This window comes from Halyomorpha halys, unplaced genomic scaffold (genome assembly GCF_000696795.3).
Source record: "Halyomorpha halys isolate HHAL.00 unplaced genomic scaffold, Hhal_1.1 Scaffold2238.1, whole genome shotgun sequence".
NCBI lineage: Eukaryota > Metazoa > Arthropoda > Insecta > Hemiptera > Pentatomidae > Halyomorpha > Halyomorpha halys.
Window position 1 is genome coordinate 142,226 of NW_027108055.1, and position 16,760 is coordinate 158,985.

Sequence of the window (16,760 nt, forward strand, 5' to 3'; positions counted from 1 at the left end):
CGTAAACTTTGTAAACAGACCCACAGCCTATGATTCCATCCGTACAAGAAATTAACATGGAATTCTGATAAAAGAACCAAACGACTAGTGGCTAGTCGTCGTGTTTAATTACAATTATACATTTTTTTCCACTGCCAACAGCATGCAATGATCATTTTGATTTTGTTTATTTATTGTAAGGGTAACTCTGCACTCTAGTAAAACTAGTAAAAACGGTTTTAATGTTCTCTCGCAACAGCTTGCAATCACAATGCAGAGAACTCATTATCGCGGCTGAATCAGAAGTGGGTGTAGAAGGAATGGTTGCTTATCTTAAAAAATACAGACAGCGGTTGGTACGATGCGAATATTGTGATTCAGAATTGTTCGACATAAATAGTCCAGTGACAGAAGTCATGTGACGGCTTGAAGAATGTCACTGATACTGTATATCTCTTGAAGTAGTATTACATAGCTTATTTGATTACATGTATTAATCTGTCAATGTTTTATTATTGTGATGCATCATCAGAACTTGACAAGTCAATGGTGTTTGTGAAGCGAAATTGAAAATTCATTTTAATCTAATTGTAATACGAAAGACCTTTCGCTTATCCTTGCGGAAATGTCATAACCTGAACGCCCTTCCTAGCTTTGATCCTGGATTCGCCCTCGGATCTGTAGTTCTCAACCTATAAACTGCGGATCACAAATCCTCGGCAAATGCTGCCCATCCCTAATCCAGCCTGAGGGCAAAAGGTTCTCTATTGATAATATTTGAAAATTAGGTAGCTTACATAAGCTCTCTGAGGGACATTTATAATCAATTTTCCTGTTAAAACCTTCCAACTGAAACCGAACCATCAGGAAAGATAATTGATAAAATAGTTCTAAAAATAATTATGGAAATATCAGTTAGCGGACTTTCTCACGGACCATACCAGTGCTCTTACAGCTCTATTTATAGTTTTTTTTCTCCTTTATTCATAAAATGTTTTAATATTGTGTATTTATTCATTGTTAATTACTTCAAAAAATGAAAAATGGTTACTTATTGCAAGATACTATAGAGGAATTATTTTTTTTTAAATTGGCATTTAAGCCTCATTAGACTATTTCAACGGGCATAAGACCTATCTGATAATAAAGATTACTTAATGTTACACCGATATAATGAGTTTAATTAAAATCGGAAAAATGTGAAAAATCTATTCTATAAATTGACACTTCCAGTTGGTCTATTTTATTGGAAAAAGTACTGTAACATAACAGGCATACATTCGTAAATATCTAATTTTATTTCTTAATTCGTAAAAATCTTAAATATTTAATTTCAGTAATGAAAAAATTATCGTTTTTTAAATAATCGCTAGTTTGTTCACACACAGACTATTTTGCGAGACTTGTTTATTTGGACTCAGAGGAGTTAAAGGGTGTATTTCCTTCGAAAATTCAAATCTGAAATTTTGCGCAAACACGATACCTTCATCATATTTATTCCACATCAAAGCTTGTATTTTACATACAGGGACACCAGAACGAAAATTAAATACTTAGAGGCATTGTACATTTCAGAAAATTTAAATACTGTTGTGAATTTTAAAATTGGTTACAATGACCATATCTGCCTGTATTTTGTCTTAACTCCACATAATTTATTTATCATATTACAATTAGAATTAGCAATGTATGTGTGTGATTAGTAATAAATATTATTGGATCCTTAGTTTTATCATATTCTGTATCATCTTGTTTTATTTTCATTATTATATTAATTCACTAATTATAAATTTGCAGGTTTATTATTCACTTTAAAATCCTTTCAGTTATTTTTATTATTTTTTTTTTAATAATTATTATTTTATTTTTATTTTCATTTTAGTAGTTGTTAATTAAATTATCAGTTCCATCACTTGAGATCAATTCACATTGTACTTATCTTGCTTAAACATTAGTAACTATAACAGTTCCATTTCACTTATGTCTATCATTTTTATGTGTTATTTTGGCAAAACTCCGTAAATTCTTACCACCTACGTATTTTCTCATCATCCGTTCCTTTCTTACTAATAGATTATTCCAAGTAAGCCACAATGGTTCCTATTCATCCCTCTATTTTCAATCCGCTGGTGTTCCTCAAGGTAGTATTCTCGGTCCCATCCTCTACACCATCTCTACTACTGACATACCAACAACTCCTAACACTATCCTTACCACGTGTGCTGATGACACATGTGTGCTCACAGTAATAACCCTTTGATTGCATCCCAATCTCTCCAGTCCCATATCACAATCCTCGAAGAATGGTGTCGAAATTGGAGGCTAAAGATAAATCCCAACAAATCACATTTACTCTTCGTCGTAAACCTGCCGACTGCCCTACAGTATACTTTAATAATGTGGCTCTTACCCCTGTAGAACAGATTCGTTATCTTGGACTACATCTTGACAAACGACTAACCTGGAATCCTCACACAAGACTGAAAAGCCAGGAAACTGCACGCAGATTCCGACTACTACAGCACTTACTAGACAAACGGTCTAAACATCCAACTCATTACAAAAGACTGATCTACATGACAATAATAAGGCCCATCTGGACATACGGAGTTGAGCTTTGGGGCTCCACTAAACCTTCGAATTCCTCTCGTATCCAATCTTTACAATCCAAAATCCTTCGTAAAATCCTCAATGCTCCTTATTTTGTTACTAATAAAACCGTCTATAAAGACCTAAATGTTCCTTATGTAACCCATCTAGCCCGAACCCGATATTATTCCTTCCATAATAAACTCCCTAACCACCCAAACCCACTCGTTTCTAACCTTGCTTCCTCTTCCATTCCTGGCAATACTCCAAGGCGCCTGAAAAGAAGATGGCCTCGTGACCTGATATTGTAAACTGTTTTTAGAGTTCTACTACTGGGTAGTTTCTCTACATATCATTATGTCATTATGATCAAATTTACTGGTTGTATTTTTTTGTATACAGTTGTAAATATCAACAAATAATTAAAAAAAAAAAAATGGCAACGACCGATAGATGTTGTCATCTTATGGGATGTAATTTTTTAAATGAATAAAATAAAAAAAAAAATAGACTCCCCCCTGTGGTATTCTGCTTTTTGAAGGTAAGTGAAAGAAAAAAAATAATGCAATAGGAGGAGTTTTTTGCATTTATTGATCAAGAGTCATAGCTCGGAACATGACATTGAAATGCTCTTCGTAACAAGACTGCGTAGACCTGGATCCACCGTCCGCCCTGGGTGGTCTCGCTACGCAATCTATTTTCGATATTGACGGTAGGTTGAGGAGGCGGTGTTCGACGTAAGTCCACCAGCCGTGATTGATGGGCTCTTCTTGGACCCATGACACCCTCCCCGTAAAATATCTACAAATGTTTTGAATGTGAATTAATGCCATAATCGAGAAATAAAATATTTATTTCAGCCGTTTATTTTGAAAGTGGCCTAAGTCCATTTATACTTAAATTGAGATATTTAAAGGTTTGTGTTTAAATGCAATGAAAAATATACGTACAGGATATTAATGAGTAATGCTGCTTAAGTGTATCTAAAGGTGTTAAATTTATAGTTCCCATTAAAATAATGGCAATTATTAACATGAATAACATTATGGAGTTCGGCCATTTTCAAAATTAACAAACAGATACATTATAAAATTTGAAGGAGCCCAAGACCATTAAGTGTGATTTAATACAAGATGCAATCTAAGGAAAACTTTTTTCAAATATCTTAGTTACCTCAGCAAGTCTTCATTTATCATCTTATAAGGAAGAGGACAGATTTGCTCTATCCTGCAAATCGCAATGAATTCTTCAAACCCTCTGGTTCTCCTCTCCATCTTCAAATCGTAGTATATCTTACCGGTGCAGAGTAAAATCCTCCTTACCTTATGAACATCCTTTATGGACGGGTCACTAAAGTAAGGTTGAAACCTTAAAATATTCCAAACAATTATTTCAAGCTGTAAAAACACAGATCTGAAAATAAAATAATGCTATATTTCTAATAAATATTATTGGAAGATCGTTGATCGGTCTTGTGTAATATATGAAAAAATAGTACAAGAGCCAGAAAAAAAGGCAGTTAACCCACCCCAATTTTTGATTACTTTAATGAAGACTAGGTATAATTACTAGTAACAATTGAGTCTGCCAAGTATAGGTAGGGGGAATAAAAAATGGCGGCTGTTTCAAAACCTTAAAAAAACATTAATTTTTCATTCGGAACTCTATATCTTAAAATCCAACAACACTAGAAAATCTAAGAGAACATTATTTAAAGAAGAGCAAATTTTCTGAAATATTATCCCTAAAAGAGCTATTTACGTCCAATAGTTCTCGAAATATAGCTTTTTAAAAAGCAAAATTTCTTAAAAATCTACTGAAAGATTAGTAGTTAGTTAATCTATTTTGAGAAATCTATATCTCAGGAACTATGTGACGTACAGATGTCTATTAGCACTCAAATTAAAGCTAGTTTAATGGAATATAAAAAAGTTCTTGACCTTTACCTTCGTAGGAATAGCAGTTTTCATGATATTTGCTAAAATAAATTGATTTGATAGTTGTTCGGACAATAGGTTTGATTTATTAAAAAATTCATTTCAGAAACCATTGGACGTACAGATGTCTGCCAGCGCTCAAATTAAAGCTAGTTAAATTTACTACAAAATAGTTAATTGTGTTTATCTTTGTAGGAGTACTAGTTTTTATGATATTTGACAAAATAAGCTCACAAAATGTGAATTTCTAGTTGTTCGTATAAAATGTTGGATTTTTGAAAAAATATATCTCTAGATCCATAAGACGGACATATGTTTGCCAACACTCAAAATAAAGGAAATTTAACTTACTATAAAGTAGTTTATGGCACTTGTCTTCTTAGGAGTAGTAGTTTTTATGATATTCACATATGAATATAAATTTGGCAAATGAAAATTTGTCCGAACAACTATAAATCAATATATTTTAGCGAATTTCATGTAAACTATTACATGAGTTGTAATACTAAGACAAACACCATAAACTACTTTATAGCTCATTTAACTAGCTTTAATTTGAGTGCTAATAGACATCTGTACGTCAAACGGTTTTTGAGATATACATTTTCGAAATAAATTCACTAACTACTGATCTTTCAGTACGTCCCACACAACATTTTTTTAAAATGTTGCTTTTTAAAAAGCTATATCTCGAAAATTGTTTAACGTAGATAACTCCATTAGGACTCATATTTTTACAAATTTACTCTTCTTTAAATGACGTCCTCTTAGGTTTTCTTGTGTTGTTCCTACTTTTTAAGATATAGAGCTCCGAACGAAAAATTAATTTTTTTTATCGCTTCGAAACAGGTGCCATTTTGTATTCCCCCTACCTATACATGGCAGACTCATCAATATTGACTGAGGATAATAATTGACTTACCCTCGTAATTTTAAAGATATAGAGCTCCGAATTTATGTTTTGAAGCAGCCGCCATTTTTTATTCTCCCTACCTATCTCAGACTCATCAATATTGACTAGTAATAATAGTTTTTAAATGAAATAAGTGCTTTTTTTTCTCCCCAGCTCTTGTTGTTGTCTGGGGCTTTAGGGCGTAAAACCCTGAGGTCATCAACGTCCATGTTTCACCCTTTATAATTCTATTTCATTTATATTTATTATTCTATTTCAATTTATTTTCTCTTTAAATAATTACGAAAAAAAAATTAAATAATTACTTCTTTTGGTATTTTTTATTACGTATAACAGATTTTCTCGTTTAAATCTTATTCAAAAGGCCATTCCTTTTTAAGAAAACTAAAACCATTTCCACGTCCTTCTGGTCATCATTCAGAGCATCCGATACACTCGGATATTCTCACTATATTCAGTAGGTGACGTACTACCTTGGGAAATCTGGATAATTGTAGCATTGTATCCATGGAGGATTGATGACTTTCGGGATGTACATAGGTATTTCTTTAAAGAACTCAATAGCAGTGTGTGTTCTTTCTGCCAACGGGAGTGTTTAATTTATTTTATTTCTAAAAAAATTTGAATATTTAGGTTTGAAGATGTATTTATGCGTAGGGTGATCGTTTTGAGGGTATAATTTTGAAATATAGTTTATCGCCAGTTTTTTCCTTCTAAAAAAAAGAGGAGGTAGTCCAGCTTCAGAACACAGACTAAGAATGGGGCTAGTTCGAAAAGCGTCGGTTGCGTTACGTCTAGTCTGGCAAGGATTCGGTGTCTGGCAGAGCCTTAAATGAAACATCCATAGTCCATCTTCGAGCATATCAGAGTCTGGTATAGTTTGATAAGTGTGTGTCTGTCTGAACCCCAAGAGATGCCGCTAAGAAAGCGTAATGTATTTAATTTTGTTATTGCATTGGATTTTAATGTTGAGATTTGCATTTCCCAATTAAGTTTCCGATCAAATATCATCCCCAGGAATCTGTGGTTATTTGTGTAGGGTATCAAAGAACCGCATAAATATAGTTCAGGAGATGGCAGGGTTATTATTTTTCGGGTGAAATGGAGGCATTTAGTTTTCTCAGGTGAGAACTCGAGACCGATTGAGAGTGACCAGTTATTAATTCTTTTGATTGCTTCCTGTAATTTATGTTTCATGGTAATTGAATTCGCCGATCGACAAATAATGGCTAGATCGTCCGCGAATAGTAGCGGTTTAACCCCCCTTGGCAAGTTGAGTCCCAAATCGTTAATTACTAGACAGAATAGTGTTGGGCTATGACATGAGCTCATGGGCATGCCATGGGCTACGAGCCCAGCTCTTGTACTATGACATGAGTTATCCTAACCGGCGCCTGTACGTTTGTAGTACTTACATTTGTACTCCATTTACCTCTCTAATATCTGGTTGTTTTCATTTTAAACTAAAGGAAAATTCCTTGTTTTTTCAAGTATTTCCATGAATAGATTGTTTTGTCTGAGAGATACCAGACAATTTTATAATCTTGAGTGTTTAAATATCGTTTCTTTGTTAAGTATTTCTAATATTCAATGGTTTTAATTTTAATTGTTAACAGGCACAATACTAATAAAGGTTTTTTTTTGGTAAGAGGCTATTCTGATTTTGTTTATAATATACTGAGGCCATCATCATGAGATACATTTTATAGATTAAAGCAGTTGTGAAAATATAAAAAAAATACAAATCATTTATATTCTGAAAATGCATTACTCTGGATTGTGATTTTTTTTTTTAGTTAGTCATAAATTAAAGCCAAGCCACAAATAATAAGTTGGAGACAAGTTTCTTAGTTCAATGAAGAATGTTCTGGGGTTGTGGTTGAGAGCAATGCGTTATTGTTGAATCCTTACATAGCCATTTTACTAAAATTGATTTTAATTGATTTGATTTTTTTTTTTTTTTTTAATGGGATGAATAATACAGCAGTCGAAATCGACAAACAGTTTTATTGTTAATGGTGAGAAGATATTTGGGGGTACGGTCAGTGAATAACACTAATTAGTGAGAAAACACTTATTTATTAGTTAACGTTAGCACTAATAAATAAATTTTTACTTATTTAGTTTTCAGAATAAAATTCTAGGTAGTAGATATCTTAAACCCGTACAAAGTTTCCTAACAATGGTTTATTACTGAAGATTTAAAGGAGTTTTATTTTCCTTTCAATAGGCTTCTAAATCTGATATCGGATACATCGGCATCTGGCGATTGCTTTTAAATTTTATCCAAGAAACCGAGAAATGTTCATGAACAAAGTATACAACAACAAAGTAAACAAACATAGAAACTTACAACAAAGTATATAAACTACTTAACCGTTCATTCATAACAGGATAATGGAAGTTTCTTGGTTCATAAAAAATAGCCAATTGTATTGGGAATCACAAATAGTTTACATCAAAGTTCAAGTCCCATGTACCTACAGTTAAAGGAGCAGTGGACCTACAGCTTGGGAAACCCAACCTCATCTCGAAGACTGAAGCCCAGGCGGCTGCTCGACATTTTGTTATAAATTCTATATTTAATAGTTTTATTATTGACATTACTTCTACTTTATTTTTATTTTCTCTTCGTCCTTTTTTCAAATTAACTTTTTTTCCCTCCCGTTAGAGGTCCATTGTTTGTTTTATTAGGTATAAGAATGTCGTTATTTTCGTTATTAACTTTACTTTTCTCTTTTATTAAAACGCATTATTTTTATCTATTTATTTTATCTTTTTCTTTTAATTATAACGTGGTATAAACATAGTTATGGTTGTCTTTTGTACAAAAATAAACCCCCATAGTCAATTGTTAAAAAAAAAATTAACGGTTATACCAACCAGGCCGATCTGGTATTAAATAAATCAATAAATAACAACCTGATAGGACAATTCATTCTTTACGATATGTCAAAGTAAGCGTAGAGTGGCGTAAAAAAAATATATTACTTAAATTCTGAATGAAATGTCTTTGTATGTATATTTTTTCGGGGAGGGGGGGGGGTGAATTGATAAAGGTTTTACAAGAAAATACATAAATAGCTCACTTTGTACCAGTCTCGAGTTCTTTCATCTGAGCCTTGCATTCGGCGCTAGATATCAGAAGGTTCGGCGTGAAAACGACCAAAGGTCTTCGGTGCGCCATCTTTATCTGCCTCCGGAGGATGTGGAAGAAGTTTGCGGGTGTAGACACGTTGGCCAGGATCATATTTGTATTCTTATACTGCCTGGTAGTGTCTACCTCAGTGTCCGTTTCGCAATCGTTAGCCAGCTGAAGGAACCTCTCCGGTCTTCCGTTACAAACTTTGGATGCGGTCTCGCCTATATAAACCGATTCAGAGAAAGATACGTTATATCCTTTAAGTTTAAAAATTGATTAAAACGTAATATTCACAGTCTCTTACATCTGTGGTAGTGAGGGATGAGGAAGACGATATTGCTGTGGTAGTTGTACTTCAAGTAGCCTCCAGCGAGGTAGTGGTCGATGACAACTTGCGCTTTGCTGGTCTTGTCGCCTTCCGGTGCTTCCCAGACCACCAAGGTTCTCAGTGTTGCACATGAATAACCATACTCGAAAGCTAAAATGGATTTGAGAACATAACACCATAGATCGTCAGCATGGGCGTAGACAGGATTTTTCCAAGGAGGGGGGGAGGGACAGACCTCATCCCATTACACACACGCACACACACACACATATATATAGTCTACTTGGAAACATTGGGTAAAATAATGATATGTAATTCATCCGAGGGTTCGGTATGATCAAAAGGTTATATAACAATTTAGTCATAAGTGTAAAGGGGGGGGCAGAAAGGGGCAGCTGCCCTCTCACTCCCTAGACGTAAAAAAAAGAAATATTAATTATATATAAATTAATTTTTTGTTTTCTAGCAAATAATTATAATAACTAATATAATACTGCTACAATTATATATAATTTTTTTAAAATGTTGGTTCCATTCTCATTTTCCAAGCTGAAATATCACAACCTGAACGACCATCATTGGAGAATATAATTATTGGAGTAGTGGTAACGCCCTCCAAATGATGGAGTTCCTTCAACTGAATCACTAATTCCTGATATTTTCTCCTACAGTGTATTATTATATTATTATCAATGAACATTTTGGCCGCATTGTTGTGCCTGTGGGGTTATTAGGTACCAGCCAACACTCCATAGTGTAGTATTTCCATATTTTTCTCTAGTAGAGATTAGCAAAATATCATGCTTATTATGAGGAATTTTTGATTATTATTATTTGTAACAATAAAGTAAACAGGTCGTAATAGAAACTATTATTGCAAAATTTAATCAACCTGCTGTTGCGTATTGCGATGTTGTACTCTTACAATGAGTATATTGCCCCTGTTCATAAGCCAAATTGTTGAGAAGTTCATAGGATTCAGATCTATTCGATTGTGATTCTAAAATATGCAGTCGCCTATTCACGTCCATCCCACTTAGCCTCACGAAACCTCCTTCCTGAAATCAAATAATTTCTATTCATTTCATTTCTCAATAATTGATTCAAAATCATTTTCATTAGCTTGCTCCATAAATACTATCAAATAATAACCTTTAGCTGTACCACACAGTTTTAGGTCCATAGGCACATAGTTAAATTAAAAGTTTGCTGCTATAAATTAAATTATGAGATGTTCTATTTAGATGTCATTATAATTAGCCATTTATTTTATCTTAAATAATGTTAGTGGGTTCCATGCACTGTTGGGCAAAAAGGAACTGAACTTCAGTTACAAGTAGTTGGAAAGTATCTGCAGATACAGTTTCTTTCAGTACTTCGTATTTGACCGGCCGAAGTTCCTTTTTGCAAGTACAGTATCTGAACTTGTGACTCACTAGTACAGATACTGTACGTGGAAAAAGTAACTGCAAATAATTTCCTTAGATAGTAATTGGAACTGTAGTTGAGGGTATCTTATTACCCCTTATGTATTTTCAAAGGTACTGAGAATAAAAATAGAATCGATTTTATGATCGGGCTAATAAAAACCGATTTCTTTTAACTTTTACGATTTATAAGATATCAAGGTCACCTTATATGATTTTAGAGGTGCTAATAACGAAAATAGAATCGATTTTTATTAGCCAGATCTTACTCTACGTTAAGAGAACCATTGGAAAGCGGAATGTCTGGTCTTACGAAACATCAACAAAATGTAGATTTATAAATTCGCCTCATAAGGGCAAAATATGGGTTTCAAATAAAAATAAAAATTCAAACGTTTTATATTATATCTTCAGTTCAATGTTTTCTAGAAAAATGTATACATTAATTAATTCTTAATCTCAATTACTTTAATTAATTAATCAATAAATATAATTTAGAGGTAAATTAATTAATAAAATAACAGATGTTATTTAATCCTTTAATTTTATAAACATATAATAAATAATTTTATAAATTAATAAATCAGACAATCAATTTTATAGTTCAAATAATTAATTTATGAATTGATTAGTATTTAGTAATTAGTTATAAATAATTTATTAGAATAGATTATTAAACTTACCAATAGCCAGGAACCATAAGCTAAGGCTTCACAAATGACCCAGTCCATTTTGTCTGTTTCAATGAGGTGCTTACGCCTCTTTAGCAATCCAATGTTCTTAGGGCACAACTTCATTGTTTCCGGAACTGTACTAATTTTATCGCAAATCTTTTCCAGGATTTTCCTATCAACACCTGTCGTAACTTCCAAATTTTCAGTTTTCTGCGAAATTAAATTTTCTTCAAGAACAGAAACTTCAAATATAAATAAGATGGTTAGATTATTACATTTCTGGATCAAGGGATTATTCTCTTAAAGATAAAAAATAATAGCAAAGGAAAAAAAATGAACATTCGATATCATATTTGAATATAAGCTTTACAATATTTTAAATTTCATCACAGAGTTCCAAAAATATACTTATAGTTTCATAAAACATATACACATTTAGGAGTACTTAGCATCCGCAGTTAAATCAAAAAAGGCTTGTGTATATTTCATACAAAAATCATCCATTGCTATCGCTTAAGTCTTGGAAACCCTGAGAGGAAAGTGTGACTCTTGGGAAACAAAGATGGCATTATATTTCACAATGGTCTCCTCAGTTCTCCTACATGCATCCGAAGTTTAGAGCCTTAAATATCTCGATGCTATCGAAATTTCTCAAATAAAATTTATTAAATACCTATCTGGATGGCCCAAGAATACCCCAAACTAATAGTACAAAAGCCCCAAAGGAGAAAAAAGGCAGTTATTTCACCCTAATTTTTGATTACTTTAATATAGGTAGAGGGAATAAAAAATGGCGGCTGTTTCAAAACGTTAGAAATAATTAATTTTTCATTCAGAGCTCTATATCTTTAAACTACCAACAACACTAGAAAATCTAAGTGAACATCATTTAAAGTTGAGTAAATTTGCTAAAATATGAGCCCTATTTACGTTCAATATTTCTCGAGATATAGCTGTTTATAAAGCTGCATTTCATAAAAATGTTTTGCGGAATGTACTGAATGATCAGTAGTTACTTAAATTATTTTGAAAAATCTACATCTCTAAAACTACGCAGTAGTTTATGACGTTTATTTTCGTAGGAGTAGTAGTTTTCGTGATATTTGCTAAAATAAATTGATTTATAGTTGTTCAGACAAATTGTCATTTGCCAAATTTATATTCATAAGCGATTATAATAAAAACTACTACCTCTACGAAGTTAAGCAACAACTTTATAATAAATTAAATTTCCTTTATTTAGAGTGCTGGCAGACATAAGTGCGCTTTATGGGTATAGAGATATATTTTTTCAAAAATTAAACGTTTTATACGAACTAGAAATTAACATTTTGTAAATTTATTTTGACGAATATCATAAAAACTACTACTACTATAAAGATAAACGTTATGAACTATTTTATTGTAAATGTAACTAGCTTTAATTCGAGTGCTCACAGACATCTATAAGTCCTATAGTTTCTAAAACTATCATCTGGTCCAAACTGTCATCGATGTCAGAAAAAAACACTCCCAAAACTATGTTTCAAAATATGGTAGCCCACCAAAATGGATATAGAAATGAGTTCAACACTTCATAAAAAAACGGAATATTGAAACGAGAATATCGCCTTTATTCTTGAAAATATCCTGAACCACAACTTCTCAACTGAGAAGATAGAGCGATGAATTCAAACATTAATCCCACATTCCGATCACTCTGCAGTTTCAACCTACTCAAACCTGAAGCATACCAAAACATATAGGCTAAATTAAAAAAAACAAAAAAAAAACAAGGTGCCAGCCAACTAAGAGTAGGAAACCTAGAGCATATCAAACTACACCACGGAAGCAAAACCGCAAACGAACTCTGTCCATTCTGCAAAAATTATTTCAATAATAGTTTGTACCACATCTTCCTTCATTGTCCGACCTTTAAAAAAAGTAGACAATATATCTTAAAGCCACCCATATCCGTATCTTGCGACCTACAAAACATACAAAACATACAAAATATACAAAATATATTGAACATTGATAGTGAAGCTACATTGAACAGACTATATTTACATTGTAACAATATGTAGTAAGTTTAATTTTGTAAGTGGCATATAAATAGTATTATGTAAATAGTTTTCGAAGCCAATTAATATCTACTTATATTACTACACCTTCGTTTATTTAAAATAATTCTAATACTTTTAAGTTTATATAAATATATAGTTGACCGTAAAACTTAAATATAAGAAGATGGTCAGGGCTGCATTTAAAAAGGAACAAATAGTTTATAACTACATAATGTCTGAGGTTTCGCCCCACTTTGCAGGGCTTCATCAGGGCTGTTCAAAGCGATAGTTTTTTTTTTTTTTTTTTATTTATTTATTGATATTTACAACAGTATAAAAAATACAACAAGTAAATTTGATCATAATGACATAATGATATGATACAGCATGTAGAGAAACTACCCAGTAGTAGAACTCTAAAAACGGTTTACAATATAAGGTCACGAGGCCATCTTCTTTTCAGGCGCCTCGGAGGATTGCCAGGAATGGAAGAGGGAGCAAAGTTAGAAACTAGTGGGTTTGGGTGGTTAGGGAGTTTGTTATGGAAGGAATAATATCGGGTTCGGGCTAGATCGGTTACATAAGGAACATTTAGGTCTTTATGGATGGTTTTATTAGTAACAAAATAAGGAGCATTGAGGATTTTACGAAGGATTTTGGATTGTAAAGATTGGATTCGAGAGGAATTCGAAGGTTTAGTGGAGCCCCAAAGCTCAACTCCGTATGTCCAGATGGGCCTTATTATTGTCATGTAGATCAGTCTTTTGTAATGAGTTGGAAGTTTAGACCGTTTGTCTAGTAAGTGCTGTAATAGTCGAAATCTGCGTGCAGTTTCCTGTCTTTTCAGTCTTGTGTGAGGATTCCAGGTTAGTCGTTTGTCAAGATGTAGTCCTAGATAACGAATCTGTTCTACAAGGGTAAGAAAGCGATAGGTTAAACAGACCAATCACACGCAAAGTGGGGTAAAACATCGGATATTAAATAGTTATAAACTATTTGTTCCTCTGACCATCTTCTCATATTTTAAGTTTATCAGAATGGAGTAATGAATATTATGTTTTGTATTATCCAGTTTGTTTTATTTTTGTTTATTGTTTTGTTATGGAGCACTTGTTTTATCTTTTGTTTATTGTTTTTATGATGGTGAGCACTAGGCTCAGGTTTTGTTTATTAATCGTGTATTCGGTAATTAATATTTATATTCGATTATAAAATATTTTCTATTTATCATTTTATAAATTGATTTTCAGAACCTTCACATGGTTTCGAATTACATCCATAAACATTTGGGAATGCCATATTTCCATATCTATTCCTCCTGTGCTCTCTTTCGCTGCCTTTTGCCAAGCATCTGCGTAAGATCTCAGAGCATCTTTGCGCCAATGCTCCACTTCAGCTTGGGTTATGGCCTAAAACAAATGTGATTATCTTCTGGACTACTAGAAATATTTAAGTTATATTTGTTTTGTGTAATGTATTATTAATTAATTTAAAAGGAAAATTTTAGAACAATACTAATTTTGTTCATATATTATGCTAAACACTCGATAATAATGTACTTCTTTTTTTAATTAATATTTATATATTAGATAAATCAGAATCGTATAATGGAGAAAACTGATGCTGGTATCTGCGATATAAAACAAATATATGAGAGTTAGTATTTACTGCATCTAAAAATAGAAGTTTATCACTCACAAATCCAGTGGTGAAAAATGGATTGCAGTTATTAAATTATTTAAGTCGAGATCATGAAAAGAATTTATTTCAAGAATTCATTACTGGAGATATATTTTCACTCATGATCTACACGCAGTAATATGCACCGTTCATATATTACATAATTATGACATATTTTTCATCAGTCATTTGCTGCTATATTAACTTCGGAGAACTGTCTTATCTTAAGAATACATTTTTTAAATTTATAAATTCCACATAATGTGTTTGATGATGCATTCTCAAAAATGCATAAATATAAACACACTTACACGGACAGCTTCGAAATGAAGAGATAAAAATTTGATCAATGGGATTTTCTGACTTTTTTTTTTAGTATATTTTAGTATGAAATGGAAAACTAGACTTAGTAATTTGAGAGAAATTCTTTATTTAATCAGAAATGCTGTCTAAATATATTGGGTTGCTACAATTCACAGCATACTTGTCAGTCTTATTAGATATTAATTAATTTATATTTTTTGTTTCTTTTTTAATTTTTTTTCTTCTTTTTCTTTTTTTTTGTTCTTAACCTCCTCTTTATCCTCTCTGTTCCCTACTCTTTTACAATCATTTTTAATATATTTTAATTTAATTTTATAGTCTCATGGTACCACCACAAGTAAGTATACCAAAGATAATAAGTAAGAAAACGAAGTTATGAATAAACTAGGGTGGTGCCGGCTAAACAGCGGAACAAATCCAATTTTACAAATTATACAACTGTATAATAAACAAGAAAAAAAAATTTAATTCATTAGTTTAAATAAAATATGTTCTTTTTAGCTACATCTTCTTCATATTTGAAATTATACGATCAATTATCTTTATATGCAATTAAAAAAAAATATAGATTATCAATACAGTCAAAATATATCAGTGTATATCAAATGTACATATGAATATTCAGGAATTAATTTTTATTTTTAGTTTAATAATTTATTTTGATGACTAAGTTCAACTGTTGATAATTAATCTGCTATCAGGGGCATGCTTAGTACTAATCAAAGTAGTTACAATATTAATTATATAAGAGGTTGATCAATATTTGAGTCCTTTTGTTATCAGAAGTTAGGTAACAACCAATACAATGATACTGTGTTGTAAGGAATCGGTCTATGGAAATAAAAGATACAATGTTTACACAATGAGTGCAAGAACCATTTGGATAAAAACCTTCATAAGATAAGAAGTACAAATTTGTTTATTGGGGTTTTGTAAATAATGGAAAAACATTTGGACCTGTCAGCATTGATTGAAAAAAAATGCTATTCTATTCCTGAAACGCCATCAGGAAAGTATCGAAAACGTGGTTTAACATCGTAATTCGAATTATAATTGTAGATATTAATCATGTTAGATATAGATACAATTTTTGAAATTTGGCGTTTCTTAACTTAGGAAACGTTTTGGGCTGTTTGTTTTGTTTTTTTAGTTTTTGGACCTGTCGATTTGTGTTTTAACTTATTTATTCATTAAATTTTTTTTTTAACTTCTCAATTCATTGAAGTATTTCTTTTAACTAACTTCTTTTTTTTCTAAATCTATATATTAATTTATTTTTAAATGTATTTGTTTTTTTTTTAAACTGGTCTACTTCGGTGACTATTATGTCGTTGGTTTGACTTTGTATTGCTATCTAATGATAAATTTGTTAAATGGATCGAACGTGGGTGGCCGATTATTGGAAGGAGGAGGTCAGAGAGAGAGAAATAGGGAGATAAAATTGTCAATTAAATGAAATAAAATTGTCAAATGGAATGAAATTGTTGAATTAAAAAAAAATAAAATAAAATATTTGTATTTAGTGTGTAAACGAGTATTGATTGTAAAAGGAAAAGGTAGGAAAAAAAAATTGTTAAATCATATGAATATGCGTATTGTATATATGTCCGATCATTGATTCATTGATATGCTGTGTAATGAAGCAACCTAATGTATTTGGGCACCATGGCTAAATAAAGGATCTCTCTCTCTCTCTCTCTCTCTCTCTCTCTCTCTCTCTCT

General features: G+C 31.9%; 1 protein-coding gene across 4 annotated transcripts in view; it reads right to left on the reverse strand.

The window, feature by feature from the left end:
- Positions 1-3,131: 3,131 nt before the first annotated feature.
- Positions 3,132-16,760, reverse strand: part of LOC106691314 (2-oxoglutarate dehydrogenase complex component E1) — a 30,027-nt gene continuing 16,398 nt past the window's right edge. For 2 of the 4 annotated variants that reach the window (XM_014437044.2, XM_024359225.2), the window contains exons 10-16: positions 14,288-14,443; positions 10,999-11,199; positions 9,781-9,946; positions 8,865-9,038; positions 8,508-8,781; positions 3,742-3,936; positions 3,132-3,369 (exon numbers count right to left, since the gene is read on the reverse strand). In XM_014437044.2, coding sequence (XP_014292530.1) covers positions 3,156-3,369; positions 3,742-3,936; positions 8,508-8,781; positions 8,865-9,038; positions 9,781-9,946; positions 10,999-11,199; positions 14,288-14,443 — 1,380 coding nt within the window. In that variant the 3' untranslated portion in view covers positions 3,132-3,155. Of the gene's footprint in view, positions 3,370-3,741; positions 3,937-8,507; positions 8,782-8,864; positions 9,039-9,780; positions 9,947-10,998; positions 11,200-14,287; positions 14,444-16,760 lie in introns of those variants that run through there. The other 2 variants (XM_014437045.2, XM_067046426.1) reach the window with 2 other exon arrangements.